The 21,470-nt window shown below is 33.3% G+C and overlaps 2 protein-coding genes across 3 annotated transcripts; both read right to left on the bottom strand.

Annotated features, from left to right (window-relative positions):
• Positions 1–1,809: 1,809 nt before the first annotated feature.
• On the bottom strand, positions 1,810–6,236 carry LOC127082450 (uncharacterized). The gene is made up of 7 exons (XM_051022689.1): positions 6,195–6,236; positions 3,671–4,124; positions 3,570–3,622; positions 3,321–3,473; positions 3,060–3,176; positions 2,914–2,983; positions 1,810–2,363 (listed from the first exon to the last, which is right to left on the bottom strand). The coding sequence occupies exons 1-7, from the start codon at positions 6,234–6,236 to the stop codon at positions 1,810–1,812; spliced, it is 1,443 nt and encodes a 480-aa protein (XP_050878646.1).
• A 2,830-nt stretch (positions 6,237–9,066) lies between these two features.
• Positions 9,067–20,903, bottom strand: LOC127087127 (nodulin homeobox). 2 transcript variants are annotated; one of them, XM_051027984.1, is made up of 20 exons: positions 20,774–20,903; positions 20,605–20,667; positions 17,904–17,965; positions 17,679–17,804; positions 17,439–17,597; positions 16,408–16,491; positions 16,202–16,330; positions 14,156–14,374; positions 13,472–13,597; positions 13,271–13,366; positions 12,786–12,941; positions 12,234–12,522; positions 11,999–12,124; positions 11,845–11,914; positions 11,379–11,442; positions 11,183–11,260; positions 10,485–11,021; positions 10,373–10,407; positions 9,844–9,977; positions 9,067–9,729 (listed from the first exon to the last, which is right to left on the bottom strand). In XM_051027984.1, the coding sequence occupies exons 3-20, from the start codon at positions 17,943–17,945 to the stop codon at positions 9,452–9,454; spliced, it is 2,748 nt and encodes a 915-aa protein (XP_050883941.1). In that variant the 5' UTR covers positions 17,946–17,965; positions 20,605–20,667; positions 20,774–20,903; the 3' UTR covers positions 9,067–9,451. The 2 variants fall into 2 exon arrangements, with proteins under 2 accessions (XP_050883941.1, XP_050883942.1); XM_051027985.1 differs by having other exon boundaries at positions 11,183–11,257.
• Between the last annotated feature and the right edge of the window lie 567 nt (positions 20,904–21,470).

The raw sequence follows: 21,470 nt of genomic DNA, 5'->3' as shown, positions 1-21,470 counted from the left end.
CTCCTGGTCTTGACGAATTTGGGTTTTTTTTCTTTTAGACTTACTGGTATAAAATACAAACTGACGTCTTTACCGATGTTCTGTAATTCTTTAGAGATGGCTAGATCACTCCTAAGTATAACTCAAACCTTTTGATCCTATTGGAAAAAATAGGTAAAAGCTGTTATGTTTTATTCGTCAGCCTTAGGCTGGTTTATATAGTGAGAATACAATTATTACAATTGATTTTATCCTTAATGGAGAATAAAGAAAAATAAAGGTAGTATTAAAGGCAATAAAAAAACGGAAATAATATATTTTCCAACACCCCCCCCCTCAAGTTGGTGCATAGATATCTATCATGCCCAACTTGTCTATCAAATACTCAAAAGTAGGTCTTGTCAAACTTTTGGTCAGGATATCCGCAGTTTGTTGACTTGAAGTCACGAAGGGTAGACATATGATTATCACATCTAAATTCTCCTTTATGAAGTGTCGATCAATCTCGATATGCTTGGTTCTGTCACATTGAGCTAGATTATGAGCTATGCTAATAGCAACTTTACTGTCAAAGTACAATTTCAATGGAAGCTCAATTTTCATCTTATGTTCTTCTAGGACTCTAAGGATCCATAATCCTTCAGAAATACCTTGAGACATAGCTCTAAACTCATCCTTTGCACTACTCCTTGCTACAACTCCTTGTTTCTTGCTCCTCCATGTCACAAGATTACCCTAAACATATGTACAATATCCAGAGGTTGATCTTCTATTTTTGACTGAACCTGCCCAATCGGCATCGGTGAAGATAGACACATTTCTTTCACTAGTCTTTTTAAAAAATAATCCTTTTCCAGGATTTCTCTTCAAATATCTCAGTATCCTATAGACTGCCTTAAGATGTTCCTCGAAAGGAGAATGCATAAATTGACTCACTACACTAACTGAGAAAGTAATGTCAGGTCGGGTGTGTGACAAATAAATCAGTTTCCCAACCAAGCTCTAATATCTCCCAGTATCAACAGAAACATTACCTTCTCCCCAAAGTTTAGCATTAGGATCCATAGGGGTATCTACAGGAAGATATCCACTCATTCATGTTTCTTTCAACAAGTCTATAATGTATTTCTGTTGTGAAACCACAATACCATTTTTTGACCGAGCAACCTTCATACCTAGAAAATATCTGATGAATCCCAGGTCTTTGATTTCAAAGTCTACTACCGATTTCTCTTTTATTCTTTCCATTTCCACTGTATCGTCTCCAGTAAGGACAATATCATCAACATAAACAATCAAGACAACAACTTTTCCATCATGGGAGAATTTTGTGAACAAGGTGTGATCAGCCTGTCCTTGGATGTACCCTTATTTCTTCATGGATTGAGTGAACTTTTCAAACCAAGCTCTAGGGGTCTGCTTTAATCCATACAAAGACTTATTTAGTTTGCTCACATTTGATCCAAATTTGTTTTCAAATCCAGAAGGAATCTCCATATATACTTCTTCTTCTAGATCGCCATTAAGAAATGCATTCTTAACATCTAACTGATGCAATGGCCAATCCATGTTAGCAGCAAGAAATAAAAGAATTCTGACAGTGTTCAATTTTGCAACAGGAGCAAATGTCTCTGAGTAATCTATACCATAGGTCTGAGTAAAGCCTTTAGTCACCAAGCGAGCGTTGTACCTTTCAATTGATCCATCTGAATTATACTTCACAGTAAACACCCAATTGCATCCAACTGTCTTCTGGCCATCTGGTAGTGACGTAACACTCCAAGTTTTGTTCTTTTCAAGAGCTTTCATCTCCTCAAGTACAACTTCCCTTCACTTTGGAATTTCTAGAAAAACCTGTACATTTTTTGGAATTTCTACACTAGACAATTTTGAAGTGAAGGCAGACATAGATGAAGACAAATTTGAATATGATATAAAATTTGACATGGGATGTTTAGTGGAAGATCTGACAGGTTTTCTAATGGCAACAGGTTCATCTATATCAGGATACAAAATACAACTCTCAGAAACAGAGATAGACTTACCTTTTCTTATGTTAGGAAATTGATTATTCCCTGGTTTAGATTCCTGGCAGTGTTGAGATGTGGGCTGGTCCTTTCCTTTATGGTGCTTTTTCACAAAAACCTTTCCTTTCCAAGTCTTGTTTCCTAACTCATTTTTGTTTTGTTGAAATGACTCATTATTTTGTGGCATTTCAATTAGATCATCATTATCATCATTTTCAGGATTCTCATTGTTTTCTACTAGAGAAAATGTAGGCTCAGATTCACAAGATTCCTTACTCATAACAGGGGTAGGATCAGATAAAAAATCATGGCCATTTTCTTTTGGTGCAGGTGTAAAAATCTCAGAATTTTGTGATACTGGCAAAGATAAGTTATTTAAAAAACTCATATCCTCAATTTTAAACGAGTCTTCGTTTCTCTCCCCCCCTTGAAGATGAGTGTCATAAAAGAAAGGTTTACTTTCAAAGAATGTAACATCCATAGTGACAAATATTTTCTTATTTTTTGTATCAAAACATTTATATCCTTTTTGGGTTGGGGAGTATCCAACAAAGACAAATTTTATAGCACGTGGCTCAAGTTTTCCAACATTTTTATGTTCATGAACAAAGGTTGCGCAACCAAAGATTTTTAAAGTCAAATCAGTTAAAATACGAGTACTAGGAAAACATTATTTGAAAACATTAATAGGAGTTTGAAAATTGAGTATTTTGGAGGGCATTCTGTTAATTAAATACGCAGCTGTTAAAACAGCTTCGCCCCACAAATAATTTGGTACTTTATTTGAAAAAAGTAAAGCTCTAGCAACCTCTAGTAAATGTCTATTTTTCCTTTCGGCCACTCCATTTTGTTGAGGAGTATTAGGACATGAACTTTGATGTACAATCCCTTTTTTTTTAAAAATCACCCAAGATAGTGTTAGAATATTCTTTGCCATTATCACTTCTAAAGACTTGGATATTTGTTTGAAATTGGTTCTGCACCATTAAAAAAAAAATTCTTTACAGCCTGACAAACATCTGATTTCCCCTTTAACAAGTACATCCAACATACTCTTGTATGATCATCTATAAATGTGATAAACCATTGTTTGAGAGAGAGTGTACTTGTACGATTAGGGCCCCAAACATCACTATGAATAATGGAAAAAGGTTTTGATGGTTTATAAGGCTGTATTGAAAATTGAGAACGGTGATGCTTTGCAAACTCACATGCTTCACATTTAAACGAAGAAAATTTTTTATTGTGAAATAATTTAGGAAAAAAGTGTTTTAAGTAACGAAAACTAGGATAACCTAATCTTAAATGCCATACCATAATGTTGTCATCTTTATTATTCAAAACAGAAAAGGACTCAAAGCAGGAATTTATTGTTTTTGAAGGTAGTTGTGATGCAGATCCAATGTCAAGGTAGTAGAGTCCTCCACTCTCCTTAGCACTGCCAATCATCTTCCCCGAGTTCAAATCCTGAAAGACACAGTGAGATCGAACAAAAATAGTTTGACAATTTATATCTTGGGCTAATTTACTGACGGATATTAAATTACAAGATAAATTTAGAACATGAAGGACATTTTTAAGAGTTAACATTGGAGACAACACAACTGACCCTTTACCTGTAATGACTCAAAAAGAGCCATCTGTGATTTTTATTTTTTGATTACCTGCACATGGACTATATGAAGAGAACAAATTAGATTCACCTGTCGTGTGATCGGAGGCACCTGAATCTACTATCCAAGTATGACTAGGACTGACACTAAGAAATGCATAATTACCTTTTGCTGCTATAGAGTAAGAAGGGATTGAAGACTCAAGGAGTTTGTACAGTCTGTCCAGTTGCTCCGTAGTGAGTGAAAACTGAGACTGAGAAGGTTGTTGCCCTTGATCAGAATTACTAGCATGAAATGCACGACCATTTTTCTTCTTCCACTTAGGAGGTTTGCCTTTGAGCTTCCAACAAGTTTCACGTGTATGTAATTCGTGTTTGCAGTGATCACACCAAGGAACTTTGTCTGATCTTCTTCCCTCATCAAGGTTCCTAGTTCGTATGCCGTTTCCGCGACCGACACCCGACTCAGGTTGCGGTTGTTCGCCATGGTTGGATCCAATGTAGGCCTGTGATGGGGAAGGTCACTTATTGTTGCTATTTGCCATAGAAGGCTAAACGAGTATGTGAATTGGGTCAGGTAAGAAAGTGGGTCGAACAAAAATATGTTGAGGAAAGCTTCATGGTAATCCCTAACCCAACAATAGGTTGAAGAAAGTTTTACGGTAACCCCTAACCCAATGCTCTTAGCTCAATAACAATAGGTTAAGGAAAGCTTTACGGTAACCCCTAACCTAGTGCTCTTGATACCATATTGGAAAAAATAGGTAAAAGCTGTTATGTTTTATTTGTCAGCCTTAGGCTGGTTTATATAGTAAGGATACAATTATTACAATTGACTTTATCCTTAATGGAGAATAAAGAAAAATAAAGGTAGTATTAAAGGCAATAACAAAACCGGAAATAATATATTTTCCAACAGATCCTTATCCCCAAAGTGTATAATGTTTAGTCTATTGAGCAGTATTGGTCTATTGCTCTTTCCAATTTCAAGCACAAAATCCTGACGAAGATTATTGCTGACAGATTATCAACTATTTTGCTGTTTATTATCTCTCCTAAACAAAGAGCATTCATTCCATGTCAGAGTATTTGAGGTTGTATCTGTGTCACATTTGAGGTTGTTAACCTTCTTAATAACAAGAGTCACATAGGGAATTTGGACCTAATAGTTGATATCTCAAAAGCTTTCGATGCGATTAGTTGGGACTTCATTTAATGTGCTCAAGGTATATGGTTTTTTCTGAAAAATTCTGAAATTGGACTCTTTGCATATATTCAATTTCTATCAATGGCTCTCACAAAGGTTTTTTATCTTGTACGAGTGGCGTGCGACAGGGCGATCCTCTTTCTCCTTTCCTTTCTGTTTGGAAGAAGACATTTTAAGCAGGGGTATCTCTAGTTTAGTTGCCAATAAGAAGTTGAAGCTGATTAAAGCATCGAAGAAAACGACGGTTCCTTTTCATGTGTTGTACACAAACAACATTCTGGTTTTCTGTTGATGACTGCTTTATTCAGGCCATTAAGAATCTATTTCAAAGGTATGCAATGTTGTATGGACAATAAATCAATCATTCTAAATTTATTGTTTATGTCGGGTCAATGTCGAATACTAGGCAGTTGACAATTGCACAACTCCTGGGTTTCTCTATTGGTACGACCCCCTTCATCTACCTTGGAGCTCCAATTTTTCGAGGGAGGCCGAAACAAATTCACTTTTAGTTTATAGTTGACAGGGTTCGTTCAAAATTGGCCGCCTGGAATGCCAGCCTTCTATCCATCATGGGCATACTGGTTTTGGTAAAATCGATTATCCAAAGTATGCTTCTTCGCACGCTGTTGATTTATTCTTGGTCGTTTCTGTCCTCAAAACTATTGAGCATTGGATTAGGAACTTCATTTGGGGAGGTGAGATCGATAAAAGAAAAATGGTCATCGTTGCTTGGCATAAACGTTGGCGTCCTATTGAGGAAGGAGGATTAGGATCTAGGTCCTTATTAACTCTGAATGAAGCTTCGAATCTAAATCTTTGTTGGGACATGATAAACTCAAAGGATCAATGGGAGGCGTTAATTAGGGAAAAAGTAATGAGAGACGGCAAACACATCAACTACAATATATATTCATCTTTGTGGAACAACATGAAGGGATCATTGGAGATGTAAAAGAGAATTCAACTTGGCTATTTGGAAATGGAAGCAGCATAAAATTATGGCTGGATAATTGGAATAGCTTAGTGGCAGTGAACAAATTAGGTTTGAATTATCGCAATCAGGTTTTCATTAATGACAGAGTTTCGAATTACATTTCAAATTAAAAATGAAGTTTTCCTCAGAGTATTGTTACGAGTTTTCCTTCCACTTATAATCTTCTTGCTAAAACTCGCATTCCTATTGAGAAAAAGGAAGATGCTTACATTTGGAACCCAACTCAAGATGGTCTCTTCACCATTAAAGTAACTTATAAGTTCAAGCAGGCTACTGCTCCAATTCTGAATTGGGGTAAATTGATTGGGACACTCTTATTCCTCTTTCCAGATCTCTATTATTTTGGATTTTTCTTCATCAAAAAATTCTCACCGATGAAAATCTTGGCCATAGAGGGATGAACATTCCTTCCATGTGTAGTTTTTGCTTGGCTCACATAGAGAGTTCTGATCATGTATTTTTCAAGTACAATTTAGCTGGTAATCTTTGGGGACAAATTTCTTCTATTTTATCTTATAATATTCGGACCATGGATGACTGTTTGGCGGCATTGAATGACAATTATTCTGCTCAATGTAATTCGGTTGTGTTGGCCGCTATTATAAATACTTTTAATTTTAATTGGCAGACTAGGAACAATCTCAGGTTCAACAACATTAGAACTCATTGGAAGACAACATTCAATATCATTATTGTTGAGGTTTCTCGCACGAGTAATGCTTCTCTCAAAACCGGTTATATATCTACGTTGGATTCCAACATTCTTACTACCTTCAATGTGATGTTGAATTCTCCCAAGTCTTATATAGTGAAAGAGTTTCTTTGGCACCCTCATATTCTGAACGAGGTGAAATGTAATATCGATGTTGCCTTTGTGGAAGTTCTGGGTGTTGCTGCTTGTGGTGGTATTTATAGGGATCATAGTAGTAATCACCTTGGTAGCTTCTCGATAGGGACAGGGCCAAAAAATTTAAATTGTGGGGGCATAATACTAATTCATGAATTTGTAGAATAATATATATATATATATATATATATATATATATATATATATATATATATATATATATATATATATATATATATATATATATATATATATATATATATATATATATATATATATATATATATATATATATATATATTATGAGATTTATCTTTAGAAGATATTTAATAATTTTTCAATTTAATTATCAATAAAATTATTTATCTATCTATATAATAAAAGTGGAAATAAGGTAGGTCGGAGACCTTAATAAACTTGAGCTTAGACTACATAATTTTTAAAGTTTGAGTTTGACATGTGACTTATTATAAGTTTTTTTATATTTGACTTAACATTTTCAAAAGTTTGGCATGACCTTAGAGTTTATTTAAAAGTCATTTCACATTACAACTTTCAAATAGTCAATTTTACTTTTTTTCCCCATAGACCACAAGGTCTTCTATATACTATTTAACCCATTTTATTATAAATATGCATATATAGATTAATCTATAAGACGTCATATATTTTTTTAATAGCTTAATCATAACTTATTTTAATTAAATATGTTTTTTTTAAAGTCTAAGTCTATTTTTTTTTATTAAATAGACGAGGTTTAGTCAGACTTAAATAGGCCATGATATAGACCATTGTAAGCCGGTCTATCTGATTCTTATATATATAATTAATTAATTATAATACAAGTAGTTATCTGCAACATTTTTTGATGATATCTTATAGTTAAAATAAAAATAAATGAAATATTTTTTTTTTAATTTTAATGATTTTTTAAATAAAGCATAAAATTAATTTGACTATATTTTAGTTAAATATATTTTGGTTTTAAAATTGATTTTTAATTTAAAAAATTCACAATAATTTTAACGGTCTCAACAACTATTCAAATAACATATCCATAGCAAAAATATTCTTTCAATTAATTGATGGATTATATATATATATATATATATATATATATATATATATATATATATATATCCGTCTTTGATGGGACTCTAAACAATTATTTATATAACATGTGTTTATATGTAATTTCTAATAGCAAGAATATTCTTTAATTAATTGAAAAATTATATTATTTTAAATAAATACAGTATAATTGTATTTAAATATTTTTTTAAAAAAAATTAGTGGGACACATGCCTCCATATTACCCACATACCCCGTCCCTACTTCTCTCTATATATTGGGGTAGGGAACCTCATGGCAGATTATGAAAGATAAAAATTGGAATCAACTTTTACTAGAAACTGACTCGAAGTTGATTGTTCTTACGTTCATAAAAATCTTCTATAATTTCGTGGAGACTTCGAAACAGATGAGAGAATGCTTTGCACCATACTAGATCCGTTCATTTTCTGGCAACCATATCTTTGGAGAAGGTGATAATTGTGCAGACAGACTTGCTAACTTAAGTTTACATATACATAATTTTAGTTGGTGGAATGTAGTTCATAGGAACTTTCTTATGAATTTTACTAGGAACTCCATAGATATTCCTTATTATAGAATTTGTCATTAAAGAATTTTGGTTTGATCCCCTTAATTTTGTCTCTATACCTACATCTTAATTTTTAATATAGTTTGTGGTGGTCTTGAACCACCTTCTTTTATAAAAAAAAGAAATTCTTAATCTATATCATCTTTTAATTTATTAGTTTATCCAAATAAAATTAAATAAAGTTATGTTCAAATAAATAGACTTTTAAATAAACCAACATACCAACCATCATGGTACTCTCAAAAGTGAGAGTTAAATTTGCCAAAAAAAGCTACGAACAAAAACATAATTCTTTTTCATGTTTTTCAATAAATAGTTTCACAAAAAATTATGTCTAATAACTGAACCCAAACAAATTCTTAATCTCTTTTATTTTGTTATATATCTAAATAAAATAAAATTAATCTTTTAAATATATTCAAATAAATAGATTTTTAAATAGACTAACATACGACCACCATACTTTCAAGTGACCGACTTGAACATCCCAAAAAAAAAAAAACTCGACTCATACTCCTAATCCTAACTTGGTTTGTATCCTTAAGAAAAACAAGAAAAAACAAATTAGAGTGAACTCTGAACTCAAATTTATTTTCTTCTATTTTTGTCAATCTGACTTCAAGATTGGTATTTCAATTGATTTCCATGTGTTGCTCACTCATAATTGTTTTTCTTGAAAAAAAAATTTAATCCTTTTCAAGCAATTCAATTTAACAAGTATCTAAGATACAAAATAAACCTTAAAATTTAAATTATTATTTTAACATGAAATGAGCTAGATTTGCAAATGTAATTTACAGTGAATTTACATCCACTGTTTCCTTCCAAAAACGCCATTATAAGACCCCTAGCAAACATTTTGTAACCAGCTATGCCCCTTCTACTTTCTACAAGTCACTTCTCTATTCACCATGATTATTTCTACTTGGTAAATTTGTTTTCAAAGCTAATGTATATGGAAATATAAGACATAAATACAGGGATTTGGAACTTGTTATTCTCAGCTAATTTCTATGGAAAATAGAAGACATATAAACACAGGGATTTGGAACTGCATGGAATATTGATAATTACTGCAGACAGCAAAAGAACAACTGCAGGCGCTGAAGCATCACGAACTCAGTCTGATCGCAACGCCATCATTTTTCTAGGCCATATTACTCTCATGACACCAAACTTTGTTTGAGCCTCTGCAAATGTTGAGCCAACGGCTTCTGACGTGTAGGGTAGCTGCAACCCTTTATCAACCCTGAGCTCGCAAACATCCACAACACAGACTCCGAATCCATGTAAGGCGTTCGCATCTAAGGCCTTCCCATACCACTCACCCTCCAACTGAAATACCTTTCCTTTGCCAATCTCCTCTCCTTGCTGGCCGATAAGCATAACATATTGACCTGCATAACAATGACCAAATTATGGACGGCTACCGTTTACAAATTCAGAAAATGAGGCCTGGGTTGATCTAGTTTCACATGACTAAAGATATTTTCTTCCCTGTGATGCATTACCTTGACTAATAGGTGACTCATGGGACCCAAGTGCTGCCTCTTTTTGCCTGTCTGAGACTGGATTGTCAAGATCAGCTGTTACTGGTCGAACGTCCTTAGCTGTGCGAGCTAGCCTAGCTTTTCGATTATTCAACCTGATATGGCAGAAATGACATTCTATTACAAACATTGCTTAATATTCAAGTCCAAATAACATTTGAGAGACCAAAAAATCTAATTGTATAATAGTATTTCAGAGACCATGCTTCATATATTGACACCTTAATAGATAAAAGTCCGTCTTCAGATAAGATATTGTTTAGAGTTTTGGTCAAGAAACTTTGATATATAAATTGATACTAGGTAAAGCCCAAATAAAAAATGATACAATGTAAAGCCCAAAACAAAAATTGATACTAGGTATTTCATTATCTGATTCTATATAGCAAATAGGTCATGTATCAGTTCCCGAACTCCTACAAAGAAGCATGTAGTGCAATGAGAACAATAACTTAAACAAACTAGTAAATGACAAGCTAACAAGGCATACCAATTTTTAAGCTGCGACGATGTAACCTCAGAGCCCTGAAAAACATGCAAGAAAGTCTCAGCAAAACATATCAAGGAAATTCTACTGAATAGCTGAGTCGCATTTAACATACATTCGAACTTAATTTATCAGCCCATGATTGAAGTAAAGCTGCATTTCGTTGCATATCAGGTTCATCCAAGAGTGCCCTCTCTATCGTTAACACCTGTTCTTCATTCATTATAGTTCGCTTTCGTTTTTTCCTCTGTGTGAGCTCAATCTTTTCATCTTCTGGATTTTCTTCAACTGCAACTTTTTTATGACGCTCATTTGATTTTGAAAGCTCGCCCTTATCCATATGAACAGCAACATTCTTTCCTTTTGCAGAACTGGCATCTGAACCACTTGTTTCAATTTTATGAGCATCCTTGTCTGTATCTCTAACTCCTCCTGATGCTGTTTTACCAGATATGCCTTTATTTTCTACATGGCTTTGTCGATTTACGCCATTGCCTTGAATTTTGTCTTCAGCTTTGGTGTTATGTTGTTCCAAGTTTGGATATGAAGAATTCTCCGACATTCCTTCCTTGATTTTCCCACCCTTTTTATCAAGATCGGCAGGTTGCCTACCAGTTAAAGGCAATGGGCGTCCCCCAGCACTTTGAGCCTCCTACAGGAAATCAAACTTCTCATATCACTTTGTTGAAGACAAGCTACATGGTAACCAAATAATCCAATTTGAAAATTGGATTATTTTTTCATTTAACAGCTAGAGTAGGCAATGTTATACTTTAATGTGTTACGCCGAAAAATAAAAATCCTTGCAAATACCTGATACCACTCATTGATGTTGAGTTTAGAAAACTTATCCCAAGATGACTTCTCAAATTTGCTATCTTGAGTTTTCTGCTAGAATGGTTGGGCACATTTATACATCAATTAAGAAAGGTAATGATCATAGGAGAAAAAAAGAGATTGAACAGAAAAAGACACTATTGACAGTTCGAACTTAAGTACAAGGATTTACTTGAGCACGATTTCTCCCAGATCCATTTGAAGTAAACCGTGATTGTAATTCGCCAAAAAACACCCTACAAACAATTCACAAGTAGAAGTTGTTTACTTACAGATGAAATTATAAATTATAATGCTGCAACTTCAGGAGTAAAATGATTGGCAGAAAAATGTTTCATATGCTAACGGGGAGTTGAAGTTTGGGAGGGAGATGACAAAGAACAAAGTCATCATTATCCTTGAAAATACTTATTTAAAATAAAACAATTAAGGGACTCTTCCCCAATAAGCTTAAAAAAACCTCTTTCAATTTTAATCAAGTGGCATAAGGACCTGACATACTGCTCACACATGAAGTAATGTATTGTATATATGACTGACTCATGCATAAATAATCATGGAAATAACATTTCAAAATCAGTCATGCTAAAGTAAAAGTGCCAAGTACTACAACGACATTTATGAGAAGGACATGTAACCTTAAAAGTTGTATATCCTCCACATTTAAGAAGTTCGGAATCAGAGATTCTGCGTGACTTAACAACGAGCCTACAAAAAAAAGGTTAATTGTAAGAAAGTATAGATATGTTGCTCATATTTCTGCAAGAATAATTATAGGAGAACAATCATTACGGAGGTTCCTGCTAGCAGTGGCAGCTCTAGGAGCATCAGAATCAAAAGAAAACTCCGGCAGCAAGTTAGATAAATCCATGTTTAAGCACTCGAGGACTTTGAGCACAAAAAGGTTCCTTTCTTGCTCTGTAGATTAAAATTACAAAAAAAAAGGTCTAATTATATGAGGAAATACATCTATCTTTTAAACAATAAATTTGGCCAAAAATGTGTGGAACGTTGACAAGGAACCAACCTTCACAAACATTGGGAACAAAACAATGAAGATTTGCAAAGAACTTGATAAATAATGATGTTCTATGATGTGCATAAGAAGCTTTAAGCATGCTGTTTGGGGTTAGGTTGAATTCCAAATCTGTGGCTTCCTTTACATCTGGTGAAGTATTATGCAAAACCCAGCCAACTGCAGCAAATATATCATATTCAAGACTTGCGTCCTCCTCGGTGTCTGAAAGGTTTGATGAGCACCAACAGGATAAAAAATCTCCATGGGGGAGTGAAATTATTGCTGTCAGAACTTCAGTCTGGAATCAGATGCAAAGGAAACAGTCAAACTACAACCACAAAATGCACATCTGACAAATCAAAGGAGATGCGTATATATTATACATTGTCTTGGATCGAACATTGTGGCAGAATTTGATCCATATAGCCGGCCCCACTTAGTGGGATAAGGCTTGGTTGTTGTAGTTTTACAAACAAAACACAATGATGCTTGCTAGTTGCTACTACCAAGTCAATAATACTAAAACAGGTTAACTCTATTGTCTTTAAAGGATAGACTTACAAAACAAAGTATCATGTAAGATCGAAAATTTGAATCATCAGAGAAAATGTCGGCTAGACGCATTGCATTGAGTTGTACAAATCCCATCGGGTGACTTCTGTCAGCAGTGAGTTTCCCGGGATTTCTTCCAAAATCTTTCTTCAACAAGTCAAAAACCTATATCAAGAGAACCATATATTAAAAAGCAAAAACTTACTAATAAAGAAATCAAAGTGCTAAATGGCACAAACACATACAACCGACAACCATAGAACAATGTTAATTTAAAGATTTTCTGAAGAACTCATACTTTCACTCAGAAATTCCATCCCAGTTGATGAGCAACATACCCACAGATAGTAATGAAATGATGAGAGTGGCAGAACAATTCAACAAGGCAAATTATCAGGCTATAACTTTTGCAAGTCAACTATCTGCTAAATTCCACTAAAACGGTGCAAATTAACATCAACAGGTCAAATTATTGCCATTTTCCAAAAACTAACCTCTAATGCAACAGATTTAGACAATTCTAAACTCTTCGTTGTGCTAGCTACTTCGTCAAGATAAGAAATGTTTTCTGCTTCACACAAACTCAGCAACTGAGAAATGAAAGCAGCGAAAGTATAGTTAATGATATGCATAAATTAATGAGTAGACTAAATATAAAAGTAGGGATTTATAGCAAACTTTTCCATTTGACTCACAATAGAAAGTATTTTAGCTTTTAGCCTAGAAATAGCTGCCATGATTCTATTCGATGCATGTGGTTGAATGTGTAACTTCAAGATGGATTGGGCAAGCAAAAGAATGCCCCCTTTTCCACATAATTCCTGTAATTAAATGAAAAAACATGTATGAAGCACAAGTTGTCTGATCAATAAAAAAAATCAATGCAATAAGATTAAGCACCATATGTAAAATAGTTTATAAAGAATGAGCCCACATTACAAACTGATTTTGTGGGATTGGGTTAAGTTAGGCTCAACCAACTAAAAAAAACAAAAATCAACTGAAACAAACAAAACCATAATATAAAAGAGCTCTCCAATTCCTCCACAGACCTATATTACATTCCTAAAAGGCAAAGCGCCACAATGAGTCAAAAAGGTATAAATTGATGGTGAGAGAAAAGGGTGGGCTTGAAGATAGTAAATGATATAAACATATGATGACTTGCTTTATTGAGACAACATGTATAACTACTTGAATTTCTACTAGAAAAGGAATTTAGTGGGATTTATTTATTGAGCTTTCCAATTTTAATAAACTGTATTGCAACTGAGAGAAACAAAGGATGCAAATGGGCTTCCAATTTCATACTGTTCTATCTTCAAAAAAAACTTTAGATAGACTGCTCAAAACGTGTGTAGTAAGTTTAGTTTGGAAACCTTATTCTTAAGAAGGCGTTCTTTAAACATTTTCTGCTGACATAATGACTGAAGAAACTGTAAAGAAGCTTCACACTGCTGGCAGAGATAATAAACTCTTCTTTCTGCTGTCAGATTTGATTCCATGGAAATATCCTTATTATAAGCTACAAGTGTAGTCTCAAGAGACCTAACAACCACACGAACTGATCCAAAAGCCGCATCTATAAATATGTCAACCTGTCATAGAAATTCATGATTATCCATAGCAAAAGTATCATCAGCTAATAAATAAATAATATTGACTTCCAGAAAATGTAGTAAGAAATAGAATTTGTTAAGAGAAGTGAGTTTCAGAATGTATCAAATCATTCATGTGCTTTCACCCAAAAACTTAAGCTTTTAGAGGGAGTTGGTTCATAACAATTATACATAAAAAATAATTTAGCTGATTAAAAAAAAGTTCTCTATGCTTGCAACAAACACATTGCAAGATATGCTACTTGGATTGGTATATATTGTTAGTTAAATATTAATCTTTGGCATAAAAAGTTCCTTATTATCATTGTTAGGAGAACATAAATTTGACAAAGTTATCGAACAAGATTTTGAGGTCTAAGAGAATGTCAAATGTTTGGAGACAAAAGTATAAGTAAAGAACAAACATGATGCACAAAATCACACAAATTATAAGGGGATTAAACTCATAAAGTCATATCGGAAACTTTGTGAGTATAAATAATGGAGAGATTAAGACAAAGACACATACAGAAAATCAATTTAGTTTGTCAAGGATACCGACCATAAAACCTATATACTTACTATGGAAACTAATTGAGATATTGGAATAATGAAAAAGAGATTTACACATGGTTTTTATGATTTGAAAAAATGAATAACATTGGGAACATAGAGGTGTTCAAGGCTCTAGAAGAAAAGTTTGGATTGATGAAAAAATATGTATGAAGGCGTAATAATTTGTGAGAGAACGAGATACAAAAGATATCTCTATAGCTATAGGAGGGGCACACCAAAGGCCGACTTTAAACCCTTGTCTTTTTATTTCCGTTCTAGACTTGCATAATATGGTGCATTCTTTTTGTGAATAATATAATTTTAACTAGAGGTGATTATTGAAATATACAAGAGAAAGAGACGTGCTATGATGCATGATTTTTGTGAATGTTTAGTTTTAATTGGAGATGAGGGAAGAAATAAAAAGGAAAATTAAAATACGGAGTCAAGCCTTAGAAATATACAGATTTCACCTAATTAAGAGTAAAATAGAGTAAACTAAATGCAAAATTAGCAAGTGGCGCAAAAATCATAACTTATGATGAACATTGATGAGCATATAAAACAAGTCCTATGTTAAGTATTTGGATCCATCATACAAAATGACAGCAAGATAGAGAGGTGTTCACCAAGATCTAAGTAATGTGGATGAAATGAAAGAATGTTACATGCATGATATGCAATAGAAAAATGCCACTCAAGTGTAAAGGAAAATTTCACTGCATAGTTATAAGACATGCAATGTTATATATGGGTCTAAATCTTGGGAAATAAAGAGTCAACAATACATTAAACTCTGCCGAAAAAGATAAGAATGTCCAGGTGGATGAGTGGTCACACACAAGACAACATAGGATGAGTAACACAATTATTAAGAGAAACATGGAGTAGCATACAGCTCACTAAGGACGGTAGAATTTCTTCTTTGGTGGTTTGAACATGTGTAAAAGATTTGTAGAAGCACCAATATCGAGGGTTGAATAGATGGATGATAGTTGAATAGTTAAAGGTAGATGACAATCAAGAAAAAAATTATTAGCAAAAAGGATTGACTAGATGGATTGTTTGGTTTATGTAACCAATCCTCCTCGATAGAATAAGGCTTGGCCATTATCTTGTTCTGTAGTTTGATATGTGATAGTTAAGAAAAAAGGATTTGAAATAGTCACAATAATATAAAAAGTTTTTTTAACCAATTACAACAAATGGGCACAAACAAAATACTGTTTCTGTAACAAGCATCTAAGATACGAGGTAGAGGTGATTTTGTACCTTGGGGTGTGCAAGCAATACATGCACAATATCTCTCCATTGTGTTGAAATAAACCCGGTTATTAGATAGAAATTGCAAGCTACGAGAGTTGAATGCATAATGTGCACATGACTAAAAGCATGGTCTTCCTGCAACATACATGTAAAGCTCAATATGGAATGACAACACAGAAGTTCAACATTTAAAAAGCAGAATTGAGAAATACCTGTCTATAACCAGCGAGAACGGTCAGCAAGAAGAAAACAATTTCAATCAGCTGCCCCGTCACTTTTACATCATCTAGAAAAATCTGTAATCATATTCTATAACAGTAAACAAAAATCTGAACTTGGCTTTAATATTCAAATTAGGAAAATGAATATACATAGGACACTGGTAAAAGATTATATTCTGCAAGCAAACAAAATGTATAGGATTGTGAATACAACTTTAGTCTTTCTTTGCCGAAACATGACTACAAGTTGGTGAGAACAGTAATGAAACATGGGTGTTCTGCATAGTAAAATTAAGTCAGACTCTCTCTCTCTAGTCCCACTGTCAATTTAGTACACTAAACAGAGTCCAGTGCTGGCCAGCAAAGCATTATTTAGTACACTAAATGCTGTTCAAACTTTTGAATTTTTTGTTAAATATCATTCTCATAACATGTCTTTTCCTTACAATGAAAATGAGGCACGGATACGATACGTGTATATCCGATACGGAGATATGTCAATCATTGAAAAATCTAGGATACGATACGTTTAAGATAAGTATATGAAAAATTAAAATTAAACATTAGTTAAATCATTATCTAACGAAAACCAATTGAGTTTGCAAAATATGATAGTAATTGGTAAAGGAATTAAGAGAAAAGAAAGGATAGTTAAAGTTGAGAGAAAAGTAATTAAAGAAAAAGTTTGATCCTTATCATAGAAAAATGAAAGTAATGAGATGATTAAAGTTGAGAAAAGAAGAATTAAGGTCGAGGAAGATTGATTCATGTTCTAGAAATATGAATAGTCATGAAATTAACTAGCTGTATCGGCAGCGTATCGGAGACGTGTGTCGCCAGCGTATCGTGACATGTCGCCACCATATAGGAATTTTTTATTTTTTATTTTTTAAATAAAAAAGTTTGGATACTCCTTCGATAAGTTTCGAAGATGTATCGGATAGATACGCCATAGATTTTAGAGTATTTGTGCTTCATTGATGAAAAGTAATACACAACGACAAGAGAGGCAGAATACAAACCTGCTCAAATTTAGAGTTACGGGAAGATAAATCACACAAGGAATGCAATAGTCGAACACCACATAATAAATATCTGAATAAGCTCTCATCTCTGTTGGATGATATTAGCACCGAAGCAAGGTGTCCCGGAAGAAATCCCGCAAGCTTTTCCAAGTCAAGCTGTACACACCGCAAGCAGAAATAAGAGTCTGATAAAACACAAGATGTAAAATAGCATTATGATACTGAGTATGAAACAACCTTCAGCAACAATCCTGTTTCAGTACGGTAGTTGATAATTAAATTTTCGGAATCCTTCAATAACTTGTTAAAATCTTGAGAGGTAACACCATGTAATTGCTTCACTGATGGTATCAAATTTAACACCTGTTCAAGCAAATAAATATATATTCAGCCATTGAGAAGGGTAAAGGGGGACAAAAGAGCATCATGGATCCAAGTTATATTTAAGTGGTGAAAACTTACCTGTACATCATTGCTTGATGCCTCTTCCTCTGCAGCCTTCATTCTTGAAAAGTAATCCGAATCTGAGGAAGCATATGTTAGTGCGACAGATATATATATATATATATATATATATATATATATATATATATATATATATATATATATATATATATATATATATATATATATATATATATATAATATATATATATATATATATATATATATATATATATATATATATATATATATATATATCACAAGTAATCAGTATGCATGGGCATGACTTCTAGGCATTAAGACATTGCTAATGTAATGTTTCACTTTGGAAGAAAAGTAGACAGTTCACGCCAACCATACTATGAAGAGCCATAGACTGATGGCAAAAAGATTGTGCAGCTAGAACTATTGTGATTATTGTTGGGATCAAAACTTCAATAGCAGGCATTGCTAAAGAAGATGAAGGCTCATAGCCAACCAAAGCATTAGAGTTTTAATTGAAACTACCGGGATTGATGTCATGGACCAAAATTATGGTGGGGGTGGAAACAAATTCTGATGAAAGCAGTAACAGCATGTGAATGCATCACGTCCAAATTTGATACACACTTGACAATGTATTATCTCTGCCCCATAGCCTCGAAGTCGGAACGACCGCCAGAGCAATCAGTAGTATACAGTATAGGTAGTGTGTGTGTTGTATTTCTATCATGCATGTTGTATCATTTGAAAGACTTATATCACAGCCTGTTTGATTAGGCGATTTAGCATCACCAAAGTTAAAATATATGTTTATAAGTGGGGGACAATCCTCGCCTTACAATCTGATTTTTTAGGGATGAGTAAGACTCAACCCACACATTCTAATATGGTATAAGAGTAAAAGATATACTATGAGATTTTCTGAGTAAAGCTCAAGTGTTAGCAGAATGATATATATATATATATATATATATATATATATATATATATATATATATATATATATATATATATATATATATAAACCAAAATACAGTTTACTAGAAGAATAGAGAAGGGTCATACATAGGTTTTGAACAGTGTAGTTAAATAGCGGTTCTATAACATAGCAGAATTTGAACAAATCACTCTTGTTCCCCAATACGTTTAGTACAAAATATTGTCAAATAGCAGCTATAACAGTGCTATAGCCGAGTTTTTTCTTTACAGAGCCTAAGTTAGCAGTCAAAATTGTTAGAAAGTTAGTGGGTGGGGATCAAACCCAGCACCTTATACTTCCTAACCCCCGAGTCCCTCACCCATTACCACCAAGCCACCTTATGACTCCTGGAATTATAGCACTGTTACATAGCGGAATTTGAACGAACTGCGATTTTCCGCAATCTGCCATTGACAGCACTGGTTTTGGAGCGAAATTTTGAAGGGAGAGCAAAGGCTCCTGAACACCCTAATAAATCTATAATCATACTTCCTTCCTTATCTTTGTTATTGTATATCTTCAGTACAGTTCAAGAGATAAGTATTTGACAACAAAATCTTCCATTTCTTTTCTATATTCTGATCCAGTTCCATCATAATTCATATGCTATTATGTAAATGACCATTTATAGGCCGCCCCATGCAGCAAGTGGGGATAAAAGGAATTAGATTCAAATCTTTTAATTAAACTCTATTAATTGTGTTATTTAATGAACTTTTTTTTAGCAAACATATCCACCACCCATGAATCTAGAGATTCTTGTTGGTATGATAGATGGTTTGCCTTAGGCATTAAAAAAGGGAGAGCCTCGCTTCACCTAGATTCTTTAGCACCAAAAACATCTCTTAATATTTACGAAATTTAATTGGATCTCATGTTTAAGAAGGCAATTCAAATCAATAAAATCTAGATAAATTCTAAATCTTACAATAGTATTATTGGAATGCCAGTAACAATTATAAACCCTAAGTTAGAAATTGTCAATGCCCAGCCCTAGTTTTACGGTTTCTCTCTAAATTTTCTTCTTCATTCAAGGGAGAGGGGTGGTTTGGATCATTTTATGGCCTTGAATCACCCCTCTACATCATTTTCCCCCTCATTTCATCTAAATAAATGGTTTCCACGTAGATCTGAGTTTTTTCTTTCGCGATCTATCGTCTAAATGTCGCGCTGTTTTGTTCGTCGTTTTGGTACAGCCTTGTTTAATTTTCCGTCTGGTCGCAGTGTCCGTTTTGGTTCCGATTAACAGATCAATTTTTATTCATTACAAATCATATTCAATCAATGAGTCTCCCGTCAACTCACAGATCCAGAGACATGAGTATTCTGTTCACTATAAGCATTCCGATTTTTCAGTTTTATGCTATTAATTTGATGTTCTGAGTTTATTCGCAAATTCATCCTCTATCGTAATGTCAAGTTTAGATTGTTTTCGATTTATTCAACAAATTTGATTCAATTGAATGAATGAATATAGTTTTGTTTTAGTTTTACAAAAATAAAAACTATAAATCCAGTCCACAAAACACAACACATTTTCTTACATTTAAGCCGATAATAAATTGAAGCCTAGTAAGATTCTAACATTAATAAGCCATGAAAATGATGAATTATAAATTAACATTAAAGCAGTGGGAACAACGCTACATATGAAATAATTGAATGATTATAATGATTACGAAGAAGCATTTATTCAAACAGTAGAACGATAATTAACGTAATGAAAAGTCGTAGCGATTGAATTCGAAGAAAACGAACCTGCAAGAGCAACAAAGCAAGTAGATTGATGAACCTTTGCCAGGGCAAAAATGCAAGCTACAACTACAAGAGAAAAAAAATCAGTAAAAACAGTTAAATAAAAAAATGAACAAGAGAAAGAAAGTTGAAAAGAGAGAGAGAGAGAGAGAGAGAGAGAGAGAGAGAGAACCTGGAGAAGTAGAATTGTGGAAGAACGGAATGGTGTTCGAGCGTGACGGAGGAGTGTGAGTGACGAGTATATATATAATATGTAATGTAATAGTTAAATAATAATTTTATTGAAAGGAAAGTAGAAAAGAGAAAGATATATACAATGAACTGAAGCTGATTTTATGGCAAACGGACACCCAGATTAATTGTGTTTTTGTTTTTTTATTAACTTTTTCTTAAAATGAATTGACTGAGAAATTAAAATGATTTTATTTATATATATATATTAATGGAAAATTGAATTGAATAATGAATTTAGTTTTAAAAAATTGATTTTATTAACATTTTTTTTACTTTACTATTCTTAAAATAATGAACATGTTTGACCATATTATATAAATAGAAAATATATAAATAAATAAAAAGAGAATGGTCATTTTTTTTAAAATAATCATGTTTTTTAAAATAAATTTAAATATAATATATTTTAAAAGATATATATAAACTAACCCTATTTCAAACAAAATAAAATTAGCTGGCAAGTAGTGTAACCAAACTTTTATATACAGGTGCCAACATGCATGACGCATGCATACAGGTCATGTCACTGCATGTGACGCGTGCATGCATCCTCTAGGAGCATGCATCACAGGCAGTGGTACATAAGTTTGTATAACAAGACAACACAATAGTCACTAGCAGTGGATACAGTGCAC

The sequence above is a fragment of the Lathyrus oleraceus genome, chromosome 5, assembly GCF_024323335.1.
Source record: "Lathyrus oleraceus cultivar Zhongwan6 chromosome 5, CAAS_Psat_ZW6_1.0, whole genome shotgun sequence".
In the NCBI taxonomy this organism is placed as follows: Eukaryota; Viridiplantae; Streptophyta; class Magnoliopsida; order Fabales; family Fabaceae; genus Lathyrus; species Lathyrus oleraceus.
The sequence above is the reverse complement of the archived record's forward strand: the minus strand, read 5'-3'. Positions and strand labels throughout refer to the sequence as shown.

Excerpts from the sequence above, each read along its gene's own strand:
- LOC127087127 (XM_051027984.1), bottom strand. The coding sequence starts at position 17,945 with ATGAAGGCTGCAGAGGAAGAGGCATCAAGCAATGATGTACAG. Across the intron at positions 13,598-14,155 it reads AACGCCTTCTTAAGAATAAG|GAATTATGTGGAAAAGGGGG; the intron begins GTTTCCAAACTA and ends ATTTAATTACAG. Across the intron at positions 11,261-11,378 it reads CTGGGAGAAATCGTGCTCAA|CAGAAAACTCAAGATAGCAA; the intron begins GTAAATCCTTGT and ends CAACCATTCTAG.
- LOC127082450 (XM_051022689.1), bottom strand. The coding sequence starts at position 6,236 with ATGGAAGGAATGTTCATCCCTCTATGGCCAAGATTTTCATCG. Across the intron at positions 4,125-6,194 it reads TATGGCCAAGATTTTCATCG|GCCTACATTGGATCCAACCA; the intron begins GTGAGAATTTTT and ends TCCCCATCACAG. Across the intron at positions 3,177-3,320 it reads ATAAAGATGACAACATTATG|CCTTATAAACCATCAAAACC; the intron begins GTATGGCATTTA and ends TTTTCAATACAG.